At 44.7% G+C, this 27,129-nt stretch overlaps 1 protein-coding gene across 1 annotated transcript in view; it reads left to right on the top strand.

Moving 5' to 3' along the window:
• Positions 1-3,711: 3,711 nt before the first annotated feature.
• Positions 3,712-27,129, top strand: part of LOC142558367 (calcium-activated chloride channel regulator 1-like) — a 182,623-nt gene continuing 159,205 nt past the window's right edge. The window contains exons 1-2 of the mRNA XM_075670509.1: positions 3,712-4,015; positions 12,837-12,946. Coding sequence (XP_075526624.1) covers positions 3,712-4,015; positions 12,837-12,946 — 414 coding nt within the window. The remainder of the gene's footprint in view (positions 4,016-12,836; positions 12,947-27,129) is intronic.

Raw genomic sequence — 27,129 nt, 5'->3', positions numbered from 1 at the left:
CTGGCCTTGTTTTGGCTCCTGGGCAACGAGAATGGACTTGAAATCGACAGAGCAGACGGAGGATACGTTCATCTCCTAGTCTCGATCCACCCGGACACCCCACCAAATGAAGTGATTGTCGACAACCTAAAGGCATGTGCGAAATTCCGAGCAATATTCTACGCTACTTGTTAAATAATGTTGTCAAATGGGGTACTCAACCATGTTTGACCACAAATGACCTACTGTTTTCATTTATATTTTTACCAATTCCTCCTCGTGTGACCTTTGTGTAAAATTGTATTGGGACAGCTGTAATCCATCATTTCGTACTCTGATAGTTTCGTGTTCTCTTTATTGCCCATTGTCACTTACAATATGTCTGTACAGAATAATGAAAAGAGACAGTAGAGTCACGTGACCTTTGAGCAACCACAGTACACATTTCTACGAATGCGTGTCTTTCCAGCACGTCTTTTGTCACTTCTCAATGCCGGTAACTTCTACTCTGTTTTTAGAGCAATGCCCACCTAAGAACACTAGGGCATGCGCTGACATCTTGCAAGTTAGCAAAACTAAGGGACCCTCTGCGCGCACATGGAATGGATGGACGTATAGATTGACGCTGTGAGCATCACCTTCGAAACGAAAATCTTGGTGGCGTCACTGTTTCTAATATTTTGCCTAAAGTGCTATCTTTTTCTACAGAGAAAAGCTTTCCAATATCAAACATTCTGAGTTACTATTAGGAACGATGTTTTTAAAGGCAACAGTTGTTTCTAGTCTGCTTACTTTTCTGCTATCAAATCTTCGACCGGTATTTGCAAAGCTCTGTTACGGGCATGTTTACTTTGCCCTTTCTATCACTGAACCCAGCGGCTTTAAGGAAGCTACCTGAGTCTAAACCGACTAGCGGGTAGATGTCTTTTCATTCTAGTAAAATATTGTTACGTAAGAAGACGCAGATGAAAAACTATATACAAGTATATTTACAACGTAATACGCCGCGCTTGGCCAAGAGGCAACAGCCCGCGTTCGCCTCCAATCGTCGTCGTCGTCTTCTTACTGCTAGCCTCTTCGTCATCGGTAATACTATTCCGTAGCACTACCCCCGGCGGCAAAAGCACCGTCCCGGAGCGACTAAAGGCCGGACTCGGAAGCAGTGTAGTAGGCCTTCAGCCTACTGACGTGCACGACATCACGAGATGCTACAGTAGATGATGAGGTTGAGCTCACAGGGGCAATTTCGTACGTCACAGGCGTCACCTGGCGCAGCACGCGGTAGGGCCCTGTGTATCGCGAAAGGAGCTTTTGTGAAACTCCGACGTGACGAGAGGGCGACCACAAGAGCACGAGCGCACCAGTCGAAAACTGTACGTCACGGTGGCGGGCGTTGTACTGACGCTGCTGAGTGGTTTGCGAGTCCGTCAGTCGAGCACGGGCAAGCTGGCGTGCATGGTCGGTGAGGGCGATGGCGTCGCGCGCATACTGGCTTGTTGAGATCGAAGCAGGAGGAAGTGCCGTGTCAAGGGGCAAAGTCGGGTCGCGACCGTAGAGTAGATAAAAGGGAGAAAATTCGGCGGTGTCGCGCCGGGAAGAATTATAAGCGAATGTGACGTAAGGAAGGGCAATGTCCCAGTCGTGGTGGTCCTTGGAAACGTACTTTGACAGCATATCGGTAAGAGTACGGTTTAACCGCTCTGTCAGGCCATTGGTTTGAGGATGGTATGAGGTAGTCAGCTTGTGTTGAGTGGAGCAGGAACGTAAAATGTCGGCGATAACTTTCGAGAGGAAGTTACGACCACGGTCAGTGAGCAGCTGTCGCGGGGCGCCATGAAGTAAGATAATGTCACGCAAGAGAAAGTCCGCGACGTCACTGGCGCAACTGGTAGGGAGAGCCCGCGTGATAGCGTATCGGGTGGCGTAATCAGTTGCGACGGCTACCCATTTGTTCCCAGAGGATGACGTGGGAAAGGGACTGAGGAGGTCTAATCCAACACGAAAGAACGGTTCCACAGGGACAGTGATCGGCTGGAGATGACCGGCAGGCAGCACCTGAGGCGTTTTCCGACGCTGGCAGGTATCACAGGCAGCAACATAGCGTCGGACGGAGCTAGCGAGACCAGGCCAATAGAAGCGGCGGCGGACGCGGTCGTACGTGCGGGATACGCCAAGGTGTCCTGCAGTAGATGCGTCATGCATCTCGAAGAGCACAGTCTGTCGTAGATGTTTTGGCACGACAAGAATGCACGATGAGTGCTCGCAGTAGTAGGTCTCGGTACTGCTCATCGGCGAAGTTAGCGAAGGCAGACACAGAGAAAATGCCGTTGGCGGTATTACTGTCGGCGGCGTCAGGCTCGTCTACCGGGTAACGAGACAGGCAGTCAGCGTCCTTGTGTAGTCGGCCAGATTTGTAGGTGACAGTATATGAATATTCTTGGAGGCGTAATGCCCAGTGACCAAGTCTTCCTGTAGGATCTTTCAGTGAGCATAACCAGCAAAGCGCGTGATGGTCTGTGACAACGGAAAAGGGTCGGCCATATAAGTATGGGCGGAACTTCGCAACCGCCCAAACTAGGGCCAGACACTCACGCTCAGTGATGGAATAGTTGCGCTCCGCGGGTGAGAGGAGCCTGCTGGCGTAAGCGATAACACGGTCGTTGCCGCGCTGGCGTTGTGCCAGTATAGGAGCCGTGATATAGTGAACGTCGGGCACGGGTGGGGATGACACCGGGTCAACGTAAGTCAGTGCCGTAGGTGGCAAGCGAACGAAGTCGACGGAACTGAGGCGACTGTGGTGTGGTTCAGCGGGATCCAGAACAGGCAGGTCAAGGCGGAGAGTACTGGCAGAACAATCAATGAGAGCAGAATGTGCGGTGAGGAAGTCTAAGCCGAGGATGATGGCGTGGGGACAGTGGGCGATGACTGTGAATAGCACGATTGTTGAGCGATCGGCGAAGGAGACGCGGGCGGTACACATACCGATTACGGGGGCTGTTCCGCCATCGGCGACAATATGTTCCATAGTTTTCCTAACTATACCACAGCAAACGCGTCCCTTTTTCCATAGTGTAAGTCATTTCCTAACTACGCGTTCTAAGGCATCATTGAACTCGCTTGTAAAAGTAGAGAGCCTCACTTTGAATTATCATAGGTTGTTTTCTTTGTTATTTTGTTTTAACCCCGTAATTAGTTAATTATAGCTTGTTTCTTTTGCATTGTCGCCACATCGATAACATTGTGTCAGCATTTTTGAATTTGTGTTTAACCATCTTTGGTGCCAAGTTGCTTATCTAACGCTCGCAGACACGCTGGTAAGCTTCGTGTCCCGTTTTCCTCCACTGTGCATCAATAACATTTTGCTATACAAATACTTGGACATTCTCGCAACCCATTTATTTCATGTTCTTGAGTCGTTCGTTGAAATGAATTTTACTCTGAACTTCGGGACTTCAATAACTTTCCAGGCATTATGACACCCTGTGCGAATTTAACTTTAGTATTCGCGTGAGCGTCCTATGCTAGGCACTCCACTCACCCTAGGTTGATGTCAATTTGAAGTTGTACCTCTGATTACAAGCAATAGTCGAATTTACAAAAACGCCTTGTAGCTATTATACCTTCAGGGTGTTGTTCTTTAATGAATGTAAAACCTACGGTGGATGTACCCATAGGTGGTCGTGAAATCGGAAAACTCATTTGCTACTTGCCAGAAAAAAATTGTGTTGTAACATGCAGGCTCTCCTACAATCATCGTCGGAGTTCCTGCACGAGGCCACCGGTGGTCTCGTTTTTATCAAGCAAGTCATCGTGGAGTTACCGAAAACGTGGCCGCAGAGGATGACAGCTCGAAGCGAACCTAAATGGTTGTTCTCAAAGAGCGATGTCAGGGTTGAAGCTTTAAAGAGCGGGCACAAAGAAGGTTCCTTCAGTACAAACCTACGAAGGAGGTGTGGGCAACGCGGCGACTTCATTCGTGTTTCAGCCGACGTTCTGGCTGGGCTGAACACAACAAAGAAGGCCCTTAACGACGCAAGTACGGCACTTTTCTATCCCTTTTCGAACAACAACGTCATAGTAGTAATATAATAGACTACTACTACGGCGACTACTACCACTACGACTAGTACTAGTACTACTGCTACTACTACTACTAAAAATAATAATAGTAATAATGTTTATTCCTACCAAAACGCCACAAGAACATGCAAAGGCCGTCTAAGAATTTGCTGCCTTGCAGGACGATGCATAGGAACAAGATATATATCACAAATGAAATAGAGACATCAATGAGACACCGAGAACAACTAAAAACATAAATGACACGAAATTGAAAAGCACAAGATTGTAATTGGTTAATTTTCCTAAAGAAAAAAATTGAAGCAGTAAATATTACAATGCCAAAGTTTTCTGGAAGTTCATTTCACTATAACTGCTTCAATAATTCCGTGAGCGTGCTTTTCGAATCCACGTTAAAGATTTCATGAACCAGAAACGATATACCAGACGTGTTTTGGAGGCTTCCTTGTGGCGGTTTTTTTTTTTTTTGAAAACGGAGGTCGAATAATGTTTGACAAATGTTTCTATTAGAAAAGATTGAAAGCTCGGTAGACCCAGCTTACCTAACATATTTGCTGCTGTTACTATTGCGGAATTCTAGAAATATTTTTAATTATGCTTTCTCAAACACTCTATACCTTTATTCTCCAACGATCCCACAGAAACCTTAGATTGTAATGCCGTACCTCAATGCATTGTAACGCAATGTATGTACAATAATTTTTTTCGCTGACAGGGCGCTAAACTTTGATATTAAACAACAGCCAAGCTTGATTCAGTTTTGAAGCTGACTTCAGTTTTGAAGTAATAAAAAATCACAGTAGTAAGTGGACAACGAAAACAATCCAGTTTTTTGTTTTTTGAGCACTGGTAACAATACCATCATTAGTGAAGCAAAGCATCGTAATGTACACGTCATTTTGTAACACCTAAGAGGACATTGTATAAGAAAGATATTTTACCAGTACGACACTGTCATCAGAATTCCGGAACGCCGTACATTTAAAAATAACCAAAGGGATGTCTCAACAAGTATGTTAAACAGTTTCGATATAAATAATCCCTGAGAGACACTAGCACTCAGCTAAGACTTTAAAGTGAAAACACCCTTATCGTCGGTAAAGACAAGTTCAAATCGGTTGCGCTATTAATTTTGGAGAAAATTGTAAAAACGCCTAAGAAGCAACAAGAAATAGTTTAACGATTTCGAGCTTCGGGTTGTCAAACTCTTTCGCAATATCTAAGAAGAGGGCACGTGCGAACACGTTCTGATTGAATGCCGAGGATAGATCGTCTGAAAATTCGTCAAGCAGTGCAACACTACGGCGCCCACAAACAAAACCAAACTCTCCAGATGTCAAGATAGAAAATTTGTTAAGAAGACATAGCCGGGAAGAGAAATTTTCTAAGATCTGAGCAATAACTGGTAAGAAAGAAATTGGCCAACTGTTCTCAAACTTACCCTTCTGCCTTGACTTCTGTAGTGGTACAACAGCTGTAGTCTTCAGGTATTCCGGAATAATATCTGACAGCGCATTCAAATTATTTGGGGTGATGTGTAATGATAGTATTCCATCATATGAAGGAGGCTTGTTAAGACGGAAAGTGAAAAAAAAAATCTTCCAGATGACACTTCCTAATTCTCGGAAGAAATTCTGACGCAGATGTGGATTGCGTTAACGGCCGAGTGTTTGGGAATAGAGAGAAAGCTCTTTGGGACGCTCTTACAAAGTGCTTGTTTAAAGCACGCGCTATTGCTGTGGGATATTGCTGAAGGGAGTCGGAAAGAGACCGTTATCGGAAACTCACTCCTCTGACATGACTTACGATATACCTAGTTTGGCTTACACTGCTTGAAGACTGCTAGAATTTATTAAGAGATAAGGGCATTTTGCGCCCCACATAAGAGCCACAATTTCATTGCTTGCAGACTTATATTCAAATCATAGTGCTTGGTTGTAGCATGTTCTGCAGTTTCCACAAGGTATTTCGATACGAAATCACAGCTATAATTTTCGTGTTCATCCAGCCGTGACCGTTACTTATCGGTGTAGCTACCAAGCGTATGTAACCCAATTCACATTTTTGCAGTTGTGTAGAGAATCTTTTATGCACTTCGCATGAGGAATGTTCTTTGGTTAAGAATGCCGAGTCAAATGAAACAATAAGATTTTCAAGCATAGATTGCTTAACTATAGGGAGATGGTATTTGCGTCGTCCACATGTAGTTCCGATCAGAGGCGTTGCAGAGACGTCCGGTAATACAAGACGGCATGTTACAAGGTGGTGGTCAGCTAAGCTTTGCAGAATACTGCATGACCCTATTCAATAGTTGCAGGCTCTGACCGCTATGTGTTCTCAGCAGGACTGCAGTATACGCTATAATTAACTAATTCCGCTCTTGTTGGAGCTCCAATTGTACGTTCTAGACTGCAAACGGCAATGTAGATAATGAAAGGTACCTTTTCCGGGCGTAAAAAGCCGATAAGAAGTCGCTGATCGAACAATTGGTCCACTGAGCACCATTGCCGCATGTTTTGTCAAGCTCTGCAAGGAAACTTGAAATGCTGCTAGAGGGTTGTTCATAAATAAGTAAGATACACAGGCAAAATTATCTCTTACAACATTTTACAGCCATACATTCAGCATGTACAAAGAAGGCATAACCAGAAGGAACTGTACAAAACTTCTGCCACAACGCCCATTTCGTATAAAAAAATGTGCGGAAAAGTCATGCGAGCTGAAATATCATGGCAAGCCTAGGAAACATTGATTACTCTTATTAAAAAAACGTCTACAAAGGCCGTTGGGGACTCAGCCAGGAATCTAAACTGTTCCCACTATTAATGGAGACTTCGAATAATATTGCTTACAACGGTGAAACTTTGACCCGAGCATCAAAATTTTGCTTTAATGAACTGAGCTCCGTTATTTTACTGAAAGAAAAACTCAGGCTGGCTGAACAATGTTTTACAGTTCTGCTTGTTTACCGATACGAGCGGGAGTACAAAGGAAAATAAAGGAACGTTAAAGAGTACGTGAATCTCTGACACTACATCGCAAAGCTCGAAAAACAACAATGAAAATCATGAAAATGAGCGTTATAATGGCTATCCCGTGAACAGCTGAGTGTCGTTAATAATTATAATAGCAATGATAATAAATCATGCTTATTATTGAGCCAAAGGAGAGCTACGGAGCCTGCGTACGGGTGTGCTTAAAAATGTTTCTCGAGACAAAATACACAAAGACAAATTTCGTAGACGAAACAAAGGGAGTAGCAAAGCACAAACAGGGAAACGCAAAGTACGCAGGTGCACGTAAAAGCGACATAACCATACTACATGATTATCGACATACACACAAATGAAATCAACTGCTAAATATCTCAATACAGAGAAAATAATTACTACGTCTTTTTGTAGTCGAGCCAAAGGACACTATAATGGAGTGAGGCGACCCACAAAATGCGGAATACTGCGTTATATTTTTTTGCCGCAGAGAAAATTGCACATAAACAAGCAGCTTTGGGGCATGTATACTTGCAGGGAGTACTTTGTAGAGGAACAGAGGGCCTCATTAATTACGTCGTGATTTTCGGGTTGATTTGAGATATATTTGACAGTGCTGGACTATGGTCACGATAACGGGAAAAGTGGCGCTTTGGAATAGACATGAGTTTATTTTCGATGGCTAAATTAAGGTTCGAATTTCGTTTGCACGTTCATTTGGAGGACTTCATTTCCGTAGAGTAGGCCACTGCTTTTTTTAGGTAGAACAAGTATGCTGCGGTTGTTTCAAATCGCAGAGTGTACTTTCTTTAGACAGACACTTTAATAAATTACTGATGTAGGCTTAAGCTGCGTTGATTTTCGTGAGTATTGTTTTCTTCCCGTGCATTAGTGTTCCTATAATGTTTTCAGCAGCAGGCATATGAATGCAATGTACAGGCGCTGATAGTAGGAACGATAATTAGATGGGAATGGCGTATGTTCATCGTGACAAATCTTAAGCCGCGAGGTGACGTACCGTTCTGATAGGATGCTTTAGTTTAGCGGGTAAGCAGAATATGTTGTTTTTTCATTCAGTATGCTGAGTTTTGAGTTTATTTGCGTGCATGAAATTTATAAGCCACTCCAAGCAGCGCTCGTACGCGATTTCGAGTTTAGGACCTGGCGCCAGCGCAGCTACGCTGCTTTCAAACTCTGCGCGCAGAGCTAAATTCAATTACGACTGCTTCGATTCGTTTTCGAGTCATGAATTTAATATAGGTGACACCGCTCAAAAGAAAGCCCTCGAAAATACTTAGAAACATGTTGGAAAAAAACGCAGCTTGTTTCCATTGGTTATTTGCTTCTCACTTTTCCCCGGGGTTTGAGAATCCCTACAGGCAGCGGGTGTCTACTGTTTTCTCGTGCCTGGACACAACCTCGAACTTTGCGTACTGTGAACATCAGGCTCAGGACCTGAACTGTCATTTATTTTCATCCCATGACGCTCTGACAAAAAATCGTGCGAAAACTAACAGTTTTTTGCCTCGTTCTATCACTGCGTTAACATCCACATTTAGTTTCTGAAGGCGTGACAGACGCTACGGCCTCTTCATTCTAGGATGCTATGTTATATAATGCAACACGAATCGCAGCGCGGAGTTGCTGATATGAAGGTGGAAAACAGTCAGGTATCGCTCGCGTAGGTGTGCACCAATACCACCAGCGGGTGGTTGCATCTTTCGGAGGGTCGCAACGCACGCACACATCCCTTATTCACCTTCCTCATTGTTTGAGAGGCTTTGAAACCAAGCAGGTCACTCGACAGGCCGGACTTTTGCACGCACAGCCCAATTATTTCCTAGGTTTCGTCGCTGGAATCCTAGAGGCCGATCATCATAAATTAATCGCCAGCGAGGACCCTTTCCACTTCGATGAAACAGCTCGAGTCCACACCACAAACGAGAAACTTCAGAAAAGCCCACACAACGCCATGCGAAACAGGCGACGCGCACCTCGACGTTGTGGGAATATTTGTTTAAATTGACAGTTCGCCTGTATCGGTAACGAATTCTGGAGTTTCCAATTGCTGACGAAGTGATATTTACAAACACTAGGAAGAAAAGAGGATCAGGAACGGATCATTCGAGAATTCCAGTAGTGAGCTTTTAGCAAAAGAACTTTGTCTATCAATGCAAACGAATCACGATCGATTGCTTGAGTAATTAGATAACAGGACAGTGATAAAAGAAGGTATGTCCATTTGAGTGAGTTACTGAGTGAGTATGTCCATTTGAGTGAAATACGTTACTGACGTGGCGTTGTGGCGATGCCATCTGCCCGGCGGCAGCATCTGGCACGCTACTGTCGCCGCAGGGGTCCTGTTCCGCCCGCTCTCCTCCATCGAGGCCCAAGCCAGCAAACGGGAGACAACGTCACAAGCGGTCCCGTTTTGCTGCGACGGACGCCATCGGGTTTTTCGCTCAATGGGACATTTTACGCTGTGGCATCAAAAATATTCGTAATATTTAATAATAATAATAATAATAATAATAATAATAATAATAATAATAATAATAATAATAATAATAATAATAATAATAAAGATAATAATACTAATAATTGTAATAATTGGGAGAAGAAGAAGCAGATAATAATTTATGTGATGTACCTAGGGACAGCACTCTGGGCATAGCTCTGAGGCGCACAGAAAAAAAAGGGCACCAATGGAACGTCGCAAGGAAAAGTTAAGAGAATACTATAAGAAAAAATTAAGCTTGATAAAAAGGTACACAATGAGTACCAATATCGCAACGACACGCGATTCTGAGACCGTAAATATGTGCGGAAGGAGGGAGGAACTGAGATAGCAGGAACGGAGCGTTACTGGAAACAAGACTGACGAATTAGTCTGAAGCACGTTACAGATTGCAAACAACAAGTCTTGAACGATATCAAAATGGAGAAAGTGCCAGTTGCATGGACTTTCCATTCTTTGGAAGGGCGAGTGTCTGATGAAAGACGCATTAGCGTGGAAAGGTTTATGTTTCTTGGTAGTCTTCGGTGGAACCTGCAGGGAAAAAAGTTAGTAGTTCTGAACTTGTCATGAGAATCGAACAATGACACCAATGACAAAATAGGGAAATAACTTGTACTTACTAGTCGAAATACATAAATGATAAATTAAAGGCCATGAAAGTGGAAGATAAAATACCTTCCGTAAGGGAAGGGGGGGGGGGGGTAGCACTGCACGTCTTCGAATTACGCGTAATGTGAAAACGTTGTATCGATCCCCTCCTGCAGCAATTGTTTTTTCATCCACTTTCATTCGCTTTCATCCAAGCGAACATGCCAAAATCTGGTTTTCAAAGAAAAAAAAATTGGCTCATTTAACTAGCTCTATTTAAAGAATGAGCATGGGTCAAACCGCAGAGCACAGAAGTGATCAATATTGTCTATATTCTTAAGTATTTTAATATGTTCAGCGTAAAGAAGGAATGAGGACTTCTGTATTGCTGACGGAACTTCACTGATGAAACTTAAGAGCAGCAGACATGGAACCTTCCGCGACGCCACTTCATGCTGAATAGAAAAAAGAAGACTAATCATTGACACTCAAGAAGCACGACTTATTAGGACATTATATGCGTAGTAGAGTTACAACCAGGTTCTAAAACAGTAGGGGAAGACAGACTACGCCTACGATTTCGTTAAGGCCGCAGTAAACAAGCATCAGCTCGCTCCCTTGGCGTGATGGGCGAGGAAATCTGCGCAACAAAAGATGACAAGATTTGTGTTAGTACAACGGCCGGAAAAAAATCATGCTACTTGGGAAGGAGGACACTATTTACACTTGACAACAATGTACAACGCTTGGAAGTTGGAGAAAGAAATTGGTGGATAGTTTGTGAATTTGGTTTTGTAGTTGGATTTAAAGACAGGAAAAACGCGATTGGTTTTCCGAGCACCCGAGAAAGTCAACATATCCGGACATTTCATAAAAATTCGTGTCACTACAGGTACAAAGATACAGCTTCAGGCTTTGATAATAGTGTGCAGGGTGTCATGTGGGACTCAGGGCGAAGATGGATGCCGTTGCCTCAGGCATTCATGGTGAGACATTCGTCAAAGAATGCCGAGCTGTAAATTCCAACAGAAGAGCTCGGCTGGTGGATCCAAGCGAACATGCGAACATGTTAGCTGGCAGTTTATATACAGAAATAATGAGAAAAGCAGACTGGTTACACTTCTCCACTGCAGGGGTGGAGTAGACGGATACAAGCACAACATTTGCTGCAGCGCATGCGATGTTGCCGAATGCTCTGTCATATGGCTGGAGGCGCTCTTCTCGAATTGTCTGCATAAGACTTGTGATGCCCATAATGCAGGTTATTACAGTGGAAGTACAGGAGGTGATATTTTCCAATCGATTTGTTATGCTCGGAACTTTTAGTTTTTCATTGTTCCTGCGTTAAAAGTATACGACATCACGAGGGTCATAATAGGCATGTTAGACATAAAAATGGTGGCAGAGGTCGGTCGAACGGAAGGTATAGCACAGGAGCGAACTAAACGCAGAAATGTATGTGATTTCCTTGCCAGATAGCAAAAAGGATGGTGCCATGACACGTTTCTCTTAAAATATTTTTGCTTGTATTTGCTTATTTCCTGGGCGATTTGGTAGCTGCTTTTTCAAGCTATCGCATTCGTGAAATCCGCGCCGCCAACGACACTGCTTACAATGCACAGCGCTCGGTGATTACAACGCGATACGCAGAGCGTATGGCTGCCGCCACCTATTGCGCTACCAGTGGGCTCTAGAGACATCCAAAAAACGCAGGGCGGGAGACTGTTGTGGTTAATAGAAAATGTAGTGCTTCAGTGCAAGAAGCGCGGTGACCGTGCGGGATGCAGTTGAAGGCTAAAGTGATCATGGTAATTTATCATGTCTCGTTCTTGGAAGTGCATGGCGGTTCTTGCGATCAGCCTTGAATTCTGAATGAAGCAAATCGCAAGCATTTTTATAAAGCAAATGTGCGGTAAAGAAAACCTATGTTCGGTAAGAGATTTTTCCGGTACCTGTGTCAGTGCTTCGTAAATAGGGTAAAGACGTACCACGTGACGACATTTAAAGAAATATGAATTTTATAGGCGAAGTACAAAAACCCTAGTTATCTAGAAACCAAAGGGGGTTCCCAGAAAATGAAATACAGAACCAGAAATATAGATAAGTGCCCCTTACAGTTCCACAAGACAGCTAATGAATGCGCAAAAATACAAAAATTCATAGTGAACGTATTTGCTATTGAATAACTCTTTGCAAAGCCATCACTAGCCAATAAAAATCAACGTTATGTCCCTGTTGGTGCTTGCTTTTTGCGTGTTTTTGTGCGTTTAAAATACGCAGCTGGGTATAAATCAAACAAGTTCATCATATCTGCATTGTTCTTTCGCGTAGCTACATTGTTGCCATACAATTTAGCTCATTATCAGCAGGCAAATTAGACATCTCCACAATAACCACATGTGTGCACTGGCATATTTAAACCATGAGAATGAGTGGACATGTTTGTTGCAGAATTCGTAGGAGTATAAATACAGCATATGGTTTCGACCGTGCAAATCAGAGTATCCCTTGTTTTAATCAAGTGTTTACGTCTTGTATGGAAAAATGAATGTGTTAGTTGGAAAATGCAGCTGTGGTCACGTACTCACCGCAATCGCGCTGACTGCCTACTCGGTTTAAAAATCTCCCTCTCAAAGCCGCATCTGGTAAATAGTGTTTACTAGAACTCTTTTGCATTTCAGCCTACGCCTTCCTGAATGAGTGGGTCCGTTTCCGGTATGGTGTGTTTTATGAGTACGGGCGCTTGGGACACAAGAAGTACCCTCTGTCCTACTGCCCGTGTTGCAATAAGGTGGGTACCCAGCATTTGATTTGTCTGTGTAGCGCTTTGCATTACGTCTATATTAGGTCAGCTTGACTATTCAGTATAGCGAAGAAAGCAGAGGACCCAATCAAGTATATAGAATTACCTCCTAATAAGTGCGTGTACTGGAGCCAGATCATTTATTGACACCCTTTGATGTTCCCTCTGACAAATGTTTGGTGTTTGGCATTCATCACCCACTAAATCTGCAGGCTTGCTGTCGTGCATACAGATCCATGGCCTCGAATTCTCTACAGCAGTTGCTGGCGAAGCAGGCAAAAAAGTGCGCAAATGAATCCTCGCAGCCGCCATTTCCCTGCCACGCATGGTCTTGCGGAGCTTGTAACCGCAGGGCGTAGTGTTTATTTCTGACTCAGAGATAGTGTTTTATGCTCCATTCTAGTTATTCGTGGAGCAAGGGAAAAGTGGCAGACCTAGTAATACTTGTTCCTTGGGTACTCGGTTCATATTGTACTACGGACTATAGGAACTATGACGACTTAGCGCAAATCGACGAAAATTCAGGGAGAAAGGGACAAGGTGACCACTTTAAGCACTCTTATTAGTGCCACCTGTAGAAGAAAGCTAACTCAGTACGACTTGCTCTCACCTTGTCCCTTTCTTCCCTTCTTTTTGCCGATTTCTGCTAAGTGACCATAGTTCTTAGAATCTTTGGCACAGTATGGCAGATATATTTGTCTTGCCTCGCGTATGCCGAGCTTGAAAATGGTTTCCTATATTTATTCGCTGCAATGCGAATGCGTTAGTGCAGTGAGTGAAGCAACTGACAAGCTATTCTAAATGTCAGTTTGAAGGCCACGCGAGGTCATGGGCTTTTTTCTGCTAAGCACCGTTCTCAATCTGAGGTGACCGGTTGACCACGCCCCCCCCCCCCCCCCCCGTCTTCCACACCGCCAAATATGAACAAAAAGAAAGAACGCCCTCCGCACAGGCTTTTCAGCGAGATGGTTTACGCCATTTCCAATGTGATGTCTGTCCACTCTTGCCTTTCAGTAACAGCGCTTTCAATGATGTGTTCAATTAGTTAAAGTCCGCGTATCGCTGAAGGATGACAAGAAGAGAAAGAGAGCGATAGACAGAGGGATTAAGAAGAAAGCTTGTCTACTTGCCATCAACGGCCAGCTTGGGAACGTGGGCAAGGCTGGCGAAATGTCGCAAGTTAGCAAATCTAGCATAACGAAGCAAATTAGGGCACCTAACTAGCTGGATTACGCAGCGTAAGCTACCGCCACCGTTCCAAATCGTTCTTCCTTAAGGTGCAGTGTAAGCGATAGGCAGGCACGTAAACATTCTCGTTGTCAGCATGGGATTCCCCGCCATAATCGTAAATAATTAAATCGCCCTATTTTGAATCCACTTGCAGCCAATGAGCGCATACATTTCCTCCTGCACCAGCCCGGATACACTGCCCTGTAACTACAACACAGTAAACATGTATTTTTCATAACACTTATGCTTTTTTCGGAGCTCTCAATCGAAGCAAACGTTTGAATAAGAGATTAATTCCTCCAGACGCTAGGTTGCTTGTTTCTTCACCGATCTTCAACATTTGCGACTAGAAACTTTGCCCTAACAAATGTTTAAAATATTCTTCGTAAATAAATTCGAAATTAAAGGTTATTGCTGGCGTTCACCTACGATACGGTGTAAAATATTGGCACATATTACGTGACGCAACCACTATACTCTGCACAATATTATACTATATTGCCCATCTTTAACGCGCTAAACTTCCAGCCAACCTATAAAGGGTCAGGTATTTGTTTCAGAAATATTATTTTGTAATTGCTGTCATTAACTGGTTCTATATGCCACAGAAGCAAAACAATATTGTATAAGACTGTCGCACGTGATTAGTTTTTTTCGCATAAGTGCAATGCATATATTCGTTTATAGGCCCATGGATATTAAAATATGTCTGTGATTTAGAATATGCCGGCATAACATCCTCCTTTTACTTTGAGAAAGTGGTACGTTGGAACTCGTGCTCTGATAAAATTGTCCATGCCATTCTTAATCCTAACATTTGCGAGTATCACGATGGCTGTTATGCCACCGAAAAGTGCGTGGTCACGATTACTCAACCAGCACAAGACCCCATTGAATCATCGCTCATGTTCCGACCGCGCCTCCACAACGTAAGTTTTTTGTAGTTACTTCTGTCGTGTATGACCTCTTAATTACAGCGTAAATGATGGTTGAAAAGCTTATTAAAGCATTCGTTTCCGCATGGACGCAGCAGCAAAAGGCGAAATCAGTAATCTTCGCGCTTCTTTTATTTTGACTTTTATAACCTTGGAAGAAATTACCTTGTAAGCGAGAAAAGTGTTCAGATAACCTATAGCACCTGTCGTCTTCATGATACTTACTGCTGTCAGCCAAAATACTTAATGCTTTTAGGGTTTGTGCATCGTGTTACGTGTATGTCTAAAACACTGGTCAAGCTGGGCTATTCTCTGAGCCAGGCTAAGCGGCCGCCCATGGCACGATGCGCAACCTGCCTGCTCACTAGTAAGCGCATTGCGTCAATGGTGATAAATAAATATAAGCATAACCTCGCTGAACAGGAAGTGTAAGATAGGCGCAGCATTACGTTGTGCTCAGCACAGTGCGGAAATTGTTGTTTGGTAATATTGTTTGGGGGCTTATGGTGATGTGTAGTAGGCGCTATTCATTTTTATAGGCGTGAGAAATAAGAGCTAAAAGAAGCACGTGTTTTTATTTTCAAATATATACATTCCATACCACGCCGACCGCCATATATTACTACGCGAATACTTGGCAGTCCACGTTCAGGGAGCATCAGCTTAATTGTTCTACGCGATGCCCGGTCCGGCATAACCAACCCCTTGATGCCGTCATCGCCAGCGGATGGTGAACGGCTGCCTGTGCATGCTTAATTATAGCACGAGTTGTAAATGCTCTCATTTTTGGTAGCCTTTAGTAGCCTTCCATCCTCACTGGAATTAACCAAGGCGTCCCATGCCGCTTGCTATCCTCCTTTTAGTGCTAGGTTAGGCATTTCTGGCCTCGGTGTAAGGCTTCTTTTCTATATCTGGCATATAAGGAACGACGGAACTCGGTGGACTCGTATAATGTTTTGCTTTGGTGCGCCTGTTATTTTCGAGCAAAATGGGTCGTTTCTTACTTTACTCCGGATGTCAGCCACCAACCGCACACACAAGGAGATAAACTGCGTATTCTCGCCTTGTATTATCAATGACATCAACTTGTCGCGAACAAGTTGATGTCATCGCTCTCGATTTAGCAAAGGCATTTGATAGGGTTAGCCATAGCAAGCTAATTGAAAAGCTTTAAGGGTATAATGTAAATTCAAAAATTAATAGGTGTACTCAGGCTTACTTACACAACAGACAACAGTTTGCTTAAACAGATGGCGAGTGCTCCTCTTTCCTTCCTTTATCATCAGGCGCAGTTCAGGGCTCGGTTTTGGGTCCAATTTTGTTCCTCCTGATATGAATAATGATATCGGAACTGATGTACATCCTATGATTGAAGTGCGGTTGTTTGCCGATGACTGCCTCTTGTTTTGCCGCGTGAAGAATGTTTCTGATCAAGAACGACTAAATGATGCTTTATGTCGAATTTATAAGTGCTGTGAAAAATGGCATATGCAAATCAATTTTGATAAATCTGTTTGCATGACAGTGACGAATAAGAAAACTCCATTGATGTTTTCGTACGCTGTAAATAATAATGTAATTAAGCGTTCCACACAGCTGAAATATCTTGGCGTAACAATCACTAGTAGCCTCAACTGGAATGAACACGTCGAAAACATATGCGGAACAGCCCAGCGCAAGCTTGGTTTGTTACGGCGTAAATTGAGAGATGCTGCACCAGTTATTAAACTTAAGGCATACACCACTATTGTTAGACCAAATTTAGAGTATGCTTGTACAAGTTGGGACCCTCATCAACAATACATAACAGATAAATTAGAGCGCATTCAGCGAATGGCAGTTAGGTTTATTTTTTCTGATTACGACAAAACGCACTCGGTAACCTCCATGCTCACCAGGGCTGGTTTCACTACGTTGCCTGTGCGCAGGAAAATCGCACGCCTTAAGTTTTTATATCAACTCTATCACAATAAGCTGAACCTGAATTCCAGTTCGTACTTAAAGCCTCCTGGAAGGGTTTCACCACGAACTAACCACAATTACGCTATAATGCCTTATGTGCCAAGAGTTGATGTCTTTAAGCACTCTTTCATTGTCAAGACAATTGTTGAGTAGAATAACTTCAATTCTTGCGTGTGTCCGAGCAATAACATGGTTGTCTCTTTTGAAGAAAACTTGACTGCGCTCTTTGCGTGAACTTTGTGCTCTGTATTCCCACCCTGTAACAGAACGGCAGGGCTCACAGTATTGGAAATAAATAAATAAATAAATTAGGAAACTGATTTTCTGGCTTTACACGGCATTTTTCGAACGACTGGCCAAAGAACGCTACGCAATAAAATAAACGGTGGCCATCGGCATGCCGTAGTTATTCCAAAGCGCAAGCAGTTCGCAGCAACTTAATGAATGAAGAACAACACGAGCAACAGAAAGCGTCCGTATGACGTTATTTTCACCACTATGCAGGAATCGTCTGTGGCTTCTGGTACTAGACGACAAATGCTTTGTTTTAACTTAAATGACAAGCTTTTATCTCTGAGTCATCTGAGTGTTGTTTCATGTCGCTGGCTGGTTTTAAGCGCTGATCCCCAAGATAGTGCAGTACAAGAAAAGCAACTAAGGCAGAGAATGGAACCGCGTAATTAAGAGTAATGACACATGACGAATGAAAATTAAGAGAATTGTGAACCGAAAGAAACTACGTCGAAATTAAAAATTAGCCATTACATCATTGCGTCCCTTCTGAAGCTGCTCTCCATTCAATGCTGGCACCGCTTGCTCCAAATTGAGGTCGCACTTGTAATAGTATCGAACTCTTGATTGCAGTACTGCTTAACACAGGTTGCCCTTGGCAGTCTAGACACATAACGATGATGCAGCGCTTGGGCCCTCTCACTCTCTCTTTAATTATATATATATTAATAATAATATTTGGGGTTTTACGTGCCAAAACCACTTTCTGATTATGAGGCACGCCGTAGTGGAGGACTCCGGAAATTTTGACCACCTGGGGTTCTTTAGCGTGCACCTAAATGTAAGCACACGGGTGTTTTCGCATTTCGCCCCCATCGAAAAGCGGCCGCCGTGGCCGGGATTCGATCCCGCGACCTCGTGCTGAGCAGCCCAACACCATAGCCACTGAGCAACCACGGCGGATTATATATATATATATATATATATATATATATATATATATATATATATATATATTGTCACAGTCGGTAATGTGGAAAGACGACGCTGATGGTGGTCTTGGAGACGACGAAGAAGTGTTTTAGCAAGATCGATGCTCTATGCTTGTTGGCTCAGCCATTAAAAGCTACCTGTAAATATACGAACGCTTCTTCCTTCCCGTAACATCATTGGTGGACGTGCGGGGTAATCGAACAAGACGGAGCTCCGCAGCGGACGTAACCTGGCCGCCATGTCTTCCGAAGGAGACAGTTCAACCGCGGCCCCGTCGTCGCCCCCGACAGTCATCCTGGCCCAGCCTCGCGACCCTGGCATGTTTTCCGGGAGTGACAACGTTGACGTCGATGACTGGTTACAGAATTATGAACGGGTCAGCGCATACAACAGGTGGGATAACACGCTTATGCTGGCTAATGTAATATTCTACCTCAAGAAAACAGCACGGGTCTGGTTCGAAACTCATGAAGAAGAGATTACGAGTTGGGACCAGTGCAAACAGAAGCTTAGGGATTTGTTCGGCAAACCCGTCGGCCGCCAACGTGCTGCAAAGAAGGACCTTGGGACCCGTGTACAGACGTCCACTGAATCGTACGTGGCCTATATCCAGGACGTCCTCGCTCTTTGCCGCAAAGTAGATAACAATATGGCAGAGGCAGACAAGGTCAGCCACGTCTTAAAGGGCATCGCGGACGACGCGTTTAACCTGCTTGTTTATAAGAACATCACAACGGTCAATGAGATCATTAACGAATGTCGCCGCTTTGAAGACGCGAAGAGTCGCCGCATAGTTCAACAGTTTACGCGCCTACCTAATACCGCAGCTTCGTCAACGTGCGAAGACATTTGTCCACCGCGTGAGCCCACCTCCTCCGAGAACGTCGTCCGTATCGTTCGGCGAGAAATCGAAGCAGCGTCTCCTGCCACGCCTGTGACGCAGTGCTTTGACGATTCCCGGCCGCTTGTGTCACTCATTCAGTCGGTCATTCGCCAAGAACTTGCGAATGTAGGTCTTCCATCCATCTGCTCCGCCAGCCGTCCTGACTTTGCTTCGTCTGCTGCCTCTGCCCCTGTTCACCGGAGCCAATACGGTCCGTATCCGAGCTATCGCAACCCGGCCGAATGGCGCACCCATGACGATAGACCAATCTGTTTTTACTGTGGACGTGTGGGCCACATCTCTCACCACTGTCGAAGTTCCTGGCCAGCCCACTCACGACCAAGCTTTCCCGCCTACCGCCGCTCCCCACTGAATCCTCGCCCGCCATCACTCTCCACCGAGGTTGAAGACGCACCTGACAACGCTCGAGCCACCGCGACCAGCCGATCGCCATCACCACATAGTCGCCGCTCCCGTTCGCCCCAGCTGCGTCGCTCTCCATCCCCAGCTTACCGTCGCCGCTCTCCGACGGGAAACTAACTGGGGCAGCTCCTGGAGGTGACGCTGCTCTAGAACACCGGCCTGAAATTCCTCTGCTGACCCTGCCTACTAATCGGAACCTTCTGGACGTGGACGTGGATGGTTTGCCCGTTACAGCACTCATCGACACTGGAGCCCAAATTTCCATCATGAGTGCGCAGCTTCGAACGCGCTTGAAAAAGGTACTTACCCCTGCTCCGACTCGACTGCTCCAGGTCGCCGATGGTGGAACTCCGGCTGTGCTTGGAATGTGTACTGCTCGTGTCAGTGTCGCCGGTCGCCACACGTCCGTTTTGTTTAGTGTGCTTGAACGTTGCCCTCACAATGTGATCCTCGGACTCGACTTTTTGTCCGCCCATTCTGCTCTGATTGACTGTTCCGCCGGTGTCGTACAACTTGACTTACCCCTACCTGTTCCCATTGACCTTCCTGCTCAAGCTCCAGCTCAGCTTTGTTCCGCGGATTTTATACGCCTGCCATCTCTTGCAGCAACCTTCATCCCTGTTTTAGCCAGCCCACCTGTACCTGATGGAGACTATGTCCTCACTCCCGCGACGTCAGTCCTGCTTTCTCACAATGTCTCCTTCCCACACACCATCGTTTCTGTTGCGGACAATCAGACATGTCTTCCGATCCTAAATTTCGGACAGTGCCCGCAAGTAGTTCCTCGAGGCATGTCTCGTGCCACGTTGTCACCAACGCACGAGTGCCACATTTCTGCCCTATCTGTTGCGCCGTCTTCCACCACTGCTCATTCTGCGCCTTCTGCATCAGCCCCGACCGAGGACTTTACAAAGATGATTGCACCGGACCTCTCCACCCAACAAGCCGCACAGCTCCGTGGCCTCCTCGAGTCCTACTCCGACATTTTCGATCTGAACGATCGCCCTTTGCGTCAAACTACGGTCGTGACGCATCGGATAAATACCGGCGATGCAGCACCTGTTCGCAGACGCCCATACCGGGTGTCGCCCTCTGAACGACAAGTTATCCAGAGCGAGGTTGACAAGATGCTTGCCAAAGGGATTATTGAACACTCTTCCAGTCCGTGGGCGTCCCCTGTTGTTCTCGTCAAAAAGAAGGATAACAGCTGGCGATTCTGCGTTGACTATCGTCATCTAAACACGATCACCAAGAAAGATGTGTATCCACTTCCCCGCATTGACGATGCTCTGGATTGTCTCCACGGTGCCACTTATTTTTCATCTATAGACCTTCGCTCTGGATATTGGCAAATTGCCGTGGATGACATGGACCGTGAAAAGACCGCATTCGTCACACCAGACGGCCTATATCAGTTCCGAGTAATGCCATTTGGCTTGTGCAATGCCCCGGCGACCTTTGAACGGATGATGGACATGCTCTTGCGTGGTTTGAAATGGTCCATCTGTTTGTGCTACTTGGATGACGTCATCGTCTTCTCTTCAACTTTTGCGATACATCTTGAAAGACTTTCATCTGTTCTTTCTGTTTTTCGCACCGCTGGCTTACAGCTCAACTCGTCCAAGTGCCACTTCGGTCACCGCCAAATAACTATGCTCGGACACCTTGTCGATTCGTCAGGCATTCGCCCCGACCCCGCTAAAGTTCATGCTGTGCAGAATTTCCCTGTACCAACTTGTGCCAAAGATGTTCGCAGCTTTATGGGCCTTTGCTCTTACTTCCGCAGGTTTGTGGAAAATTTCGCCCATGTTGCCCGTCCCCTGACTGACCTCCTGAGGAAAGACGTTCCTTTCTATTGGGGCTCTGAACAAGCGTCTGCTTTCTCGCAGCTCATCACGCTGCTTACTACACCTCCTGTTCTCGCCCATTTTGACCCCTCCGCTCCGACTGAAATCCGCACTGACGCCAGTGGCTACGGAATCGGTGCAGCTTTAGCTCAACGCCAATGTGGGCACGACCGCGTTATCGCCTACGCCAGTCGCCTCCTCTCTCCCGCCGAGCGCAATTACTCGATTACTGAGCGCGAGTGCCTCGCCCTCATTTGGGCGGTGGGCAAGTTCCGACCCTACATATATGGACGACCATTTACAGTTACAACCGACCACCACGCCCTTTGTTGGCTTTCCTCCCTCAAGGATCCCACCGGCCGCCTCGGTGGCTGGGCCCTACGGCTGCAAGAATACACCTACACTGTGGTCTACAAGTCGGGTCGTCTACATCAGGACGCCGACTGCCTGTCTCGTCATCCCGTCGATGTACCGGACGGTTTAGTGGATGTCGCACCGATCTGCGTTCTTTCCCTCTCAGCCTTACAAGACATTGGCGCTGAACAACGACGCGACGAGTCGTTACGCCCCATTATAGAACGCCTGCTCTCTGCTCCGTCTGACCCATCCCTTCACATGTTCGTACTACAAAATGGCATCCTGTATCGCCGCAACATGCACCCCGATGGGCCCGAGCTCCTAACCGTCATTCCGTCTCATCTGCAAACGATTGTACTGCAGCAACTGCACGACGTTCCCACCGCTGGACACCTTGGCGTCACGCGGACCTATGACCGAATTCGGCGACGGTTTTTCTGGCCGCGTCTCAACCGCTCCGTCCGGCGCTATGTTGCCGCGTGTGAGTCGTGTCAACGCCGAAAAAGACCAGCTGTGCCTCCTGCCGGACTGCTGCAGCCTTTGGATATACCGGCCGACCCTTTTTTTCGCGTTGGTCTTGATCTCCTTGGACCATTCCCTATATCCGAGGACGGAAATAGGTGGATTGCCGTCGCTACGGACTATACAACTCGCTATGCCATTACTAGAGCCCTACCGACCAGCTGCGCTACAGACATCGCTGATTTCTTGCTTCACGACGTTATCTTGCACCACGGTGCACCTCGTCAACTTCTCACCGATCGTGGCAGATACTTTCTTGCCAAAGTCATAGACGACCTACTTCGATCATGTGCTACTAAACATAAACTTACTACCGCTTACCATCCTCAAACTAACGGTCTTACCGAACGCCTGAACCGCACATTAACGGACATGCTCGCAATGTATGTTTCCTCCGATCACCGCGACTGGGACATTGCTCTACCATTTGTCACGTTCGCCTACAATTCCTCGCGCCACGACACAGCTGGTTATTCACCCTTCTATCTCCTCTTCGGCCGTGAGCCGACTTTGCCTTTCGAGACACTCCTCTCGACCACGCTCGACTCGCCGAAAGAGTACACTCGGGATGTAATGGCCACAGCGACCCAAGCACGCCAGATTGCCCGCATTCGTCTGTCTGCTTCCCAGACACGCCAGAAGTGCCGTTACGACAAGCGCCATCACGACGTGCACTACGAACCAGGCGCTCTTGTGCTAGTATGGTATCCAGCTCGGCATGTTGGTCTTTCCGAGAAATTACTCTCGCGATACTATGGCCCTTACCGCATCCTTCGCCAGGTGACCCCCGTCACATATGAAGTGTCTCCGCTGAATGCCACGGTGCCTTCACCCCTCTCTGACATCATCCACGTCAGCCGTCTCAAACCTTACCTTTCTTCGACCGATGAGCCGCACCAATCAGGTGCTTTTTCCGACGGGGGTGATGTTACAGTCGGTAATGTGGAAAGAAGACGACGCTGATGGTGGTCTTGGAGACGACGAAGAAGTGTTTTAGCAAGATCGATGCTCTACGCTTGTTGGCTCAGCCATTAAAAGCTACCTGTAAATAGACGAACGCTTCTTCCTTCCCGTAACATCATATATATATATATATATATATATATATATATATATCGGTGGTGAAAACGAACGCCGAGAGTGGTGAAGCCATATCGCCATCTCTCCGCTGGTATCGAAGCTCACGCTTGTCGAGGTGCTTTCGGTTTTGAGAAAAAAGTCGCTCGTTCGCCTTAAAAGTGAGCCATCGACTTTCATAGCGAATTCCGTGACGGCTAAACAAATTATGAATAGTAGTTTTATCGGCCATATAAAGTTGTAAACATTCGCTTACTAAACAAAACTGCTCAGAACTACCAGATGGCCAAAAGAAAGTCCAAGGCACTATTGAAGGAAATGTTGTTACACAGAATGAAATCAAAGAGCAAATCTCGACACTAAGCAATAGAGCAGACGATATTGAGTGACAGTTATGCACTTTTAGCTCACTGCCGAAACAAGTAGGTGAAATCAAATGAACAATTCCACAGTTTGACAGTCAATTATGATTTCTCACAAATAAGGCAGATCAATTAGAAAATGAAAGCCATCACAAACACCTTATTATTTAAGGTTTAGAAGAATCGGGAAACGCGACTTTTGAAGAAATTGAAAAGAAAATAAAGGACGACCTAAGAACAAAGAAGATAGGTATAACGCCTACAGGTATTGACAGACTTCATAGGCTTGGCCGTAAATATCATGGGAAATCTAGGCCGGTTATTATAAAATTTCTTGACTGCAGGGAAAAGACGTCTATTTTACATGCATCCCACAAAACTAAGAGGCTCATCGTTGTAGTTCTTCATTCGAAGAGTTTTCAAAGCGCTTTCGTGAGGTCCGTAAACTTTTGTACGACAAGGCAACGAAAGAAAAAGCGAACGGCGCTAAAGTAAAGTTGGTCTTCGATAAAATAAACATAGACGGTGTTCTGTATGCCTGGGATTCCGAGAAAAGAGAGCCTATCAGATTGACCAAAAGGAAAAATAGGTGACAGAAACAACACAATACTACGTCCTTAATGGTCCTGAGTGGTAACTGCAGAAGTGTAATTAATAAGGAAACCGAGCTTGAGGGGTTTCTTCTTTCTAACAATTCTGACATCGCTGTGCCGACTAGAACTTGGTTACATGATGAAATTTTTGACAACGAAACCATGCCTACTAGGCACAGTGTAGTCAGTAAAAACCTCAATGGTAGAGGTGTTGGCGTCTACATTATCTATATAATATGATTACAAGTTTTCAGGATGCCTGATGTGAGAAATGTCGAGTGCACTTTTAGTAAAGCTAATTGTGGTCGAATCAGGCACATCATAGGCGTGATGCACAGGACCCCTTCCTCTTCCCTGTCAGTTTTCGAAGATTTAAATGTTTACATGAACACGTATGTAAAACGTGGCGATCAGATCATTCATGCTGGCGATTTCAACCTGCCTAATATTTACTGGTCCACAATGTCCCTCGTAAACCATAACGACAAAACAGGCGATGCTATGTTGGATATAGCATTTGCTTTTGAGTTTCATTTTGAGTTGTGTCAAGTTGTGTCGAATACACTAGGATACGCGGCAGTTCTAAATCTATAGTAGACCATTTCTTCGTGAGCGGATCTATTAGTACTAAATCAAAATCCAAAATTGCCGCGGGAATCTCCCATCACCAGGTCGTACTCCTTATTTATATGATACTGCTATCGACAGAAATCGAAAACAATCTTGTTTGGCTAACTTTAACATGCATACAACACGTCGATAATCGATGTCTTATCCTTTCATTTTGATAGTGTTTCAAAGTTAACAGCAAATGTAGACGATTTTCAGATTTCCTTCAAGAATTTTCTATTGATGTCTATTGACGATTTTCTGCCAAGCATTATTAAAAAGGTAAAACATGAGAATCGCTTGATTTTTCGTACTTCAATACAAATGCGCAGAAAATTTAAACGATTGAAAAAGAAAAAAAGCAAGGAGTAAACCGTCCTTGGTGTCCGCACGAAAAAATTTTCCTTCTTACCGCTCAATATAGAAGTCAGATAGCACTCGATAAAGAAAATTATTTTGGTAACTTGTTGCCGAACTTCATTTCAACTTCACAAGAGAAATTCTGGCTCGCACTCTCTCCGGTATCTAGAGATTCGTGTGTGTAACGTCAGCGGCACTTTACATCATGACGAAAAAGAAATATCATGTGCTTTTAACGAATACTTCAAATCTGTTACACTAATGATAATGACATACTGCCGCTTTCCAAACGTCTTTACCTTCGATGCCTGATCGTGTCATTAGCGAGCAAGCAATTAATAAAATGCTTTTGAATTGTGATATACCAAGTAGTCCCCCCGGATCCGATAACATACCAAAGGCATTCCTAACTAGGTATGCAGAATGGGTAACCAAGTAGCTGTTTATATTATATTCAAGATCTCTAAACGAAGAACAGGTTCCGAACGACTGGAGGACGGCCATAGTTCAACCAGCTCATGAAAACGGTAACAAACAACGCATCAATAATTATAGGCCCTTCTCACTAACATCGACAACTTGCAAAATTATGGAGCACATAATACATAGCCAAATCTCTGATTTTCTTGAAAAACATAATTTTATTGCAAATATTCAGCACGGATTCCGGAAAGGTCATTCTACAGGCACTCAATTAGTAGAAACTGTGCATGACTTTGCTAAATCTGTTAATAACAAAAACCGAACAGATGCCATTTTTATGGATTTCGCAAAAGATTTGATGAAGTTTCTCACAAAAAGCTGCTTTCCAAAATATTAACCGTCAACAATATGTGAGTTTTCGTGATCACTCATCTCAGTCTCTTTCTGTTGACGCTGGCGTCCCTCAGGGTTCGGTGCTTGGGCCGCTTCTATTCATTTATATAAACGACATTGTAAAAGACATTCCAGTTCATAATAAATTGTACGCGGATAATTGCCTGCCCTACTCAGAAATTAAAGCTATATCAGATCAAACAACACTGAACTAGGCCTTCCAAAAGATTACTGAAGGGTGTGATAAACTAAATCAGATGAAACAACCCTGAAAAAGGCCTTCCAAAAGGTAACTGACCGGTGTGATGTCTGGTAGATGCTGATGAATTTTCAAAAAACCGTTTACACGAGAATAACTCGCAAGGAAAATCCGCTCATATTCCAATATTCTTTTGCTGACAATATCCTTTCCGCAGTTACACAATACAAATATCTAGGATTATGGATTACTAACGACCTTGACTGGTCTAAACAAATTGATCAGGTGATAAGCAATGCTAACCGTAAACTTTTCTTAGGCAAACACTAAAACTCTTCACACCCAGAGTCCGGCCCCAAGCTTACAGATCGATTATCCTTCAAATAGTATATTATGCGGCGATAATTTGGGATCCATTTCCTAAAACAAATAATAAAATTGAAAAAGTACAAAAGAAAGCAGTTCCTTTTGTTTACGATAACTATGGGAACACATCAGTGACTGATCTGCTAAATAAGGCTGGTTTGACATCTGTATCAGAAAGAAATCACGTTTCCCGTCTTAAGTACCCTTACCAATTAATCAAAGGTCATTTTAAGAGTAATATTGACGGACTAATATCCTTTCTTCAGGTGACACTACAAGACAACGTCATAATCTCACAATCATCCGTCTTCGTCAGTGTAACAACTGCTTTAAATATTCATTTTTGCCAAGAACAGTAATGGCATGGAATCGGTTTACTAGCAATAAAGTACTACAGCAATCTCTG

This window comes from Dermacentor variabilis, chromosome 9, assembly GCF_050947875.1.
Source record: "Dermacentor variabilis isolate Ectoservices chromosome 9, ASM5094787v1, whole genome shotgun sequence".
NCBI lineage: Eukaryota > Metazoa > Arthropoda > Arachnida > Ixodida > Ixodidae > Dermacentor > Dermacentor variabilis.
The sequence above is the reverse complement of the archived record's forward strand: the minus strand, read 5'-3'. Positions and strand labels throughout refer to the sequence as shown.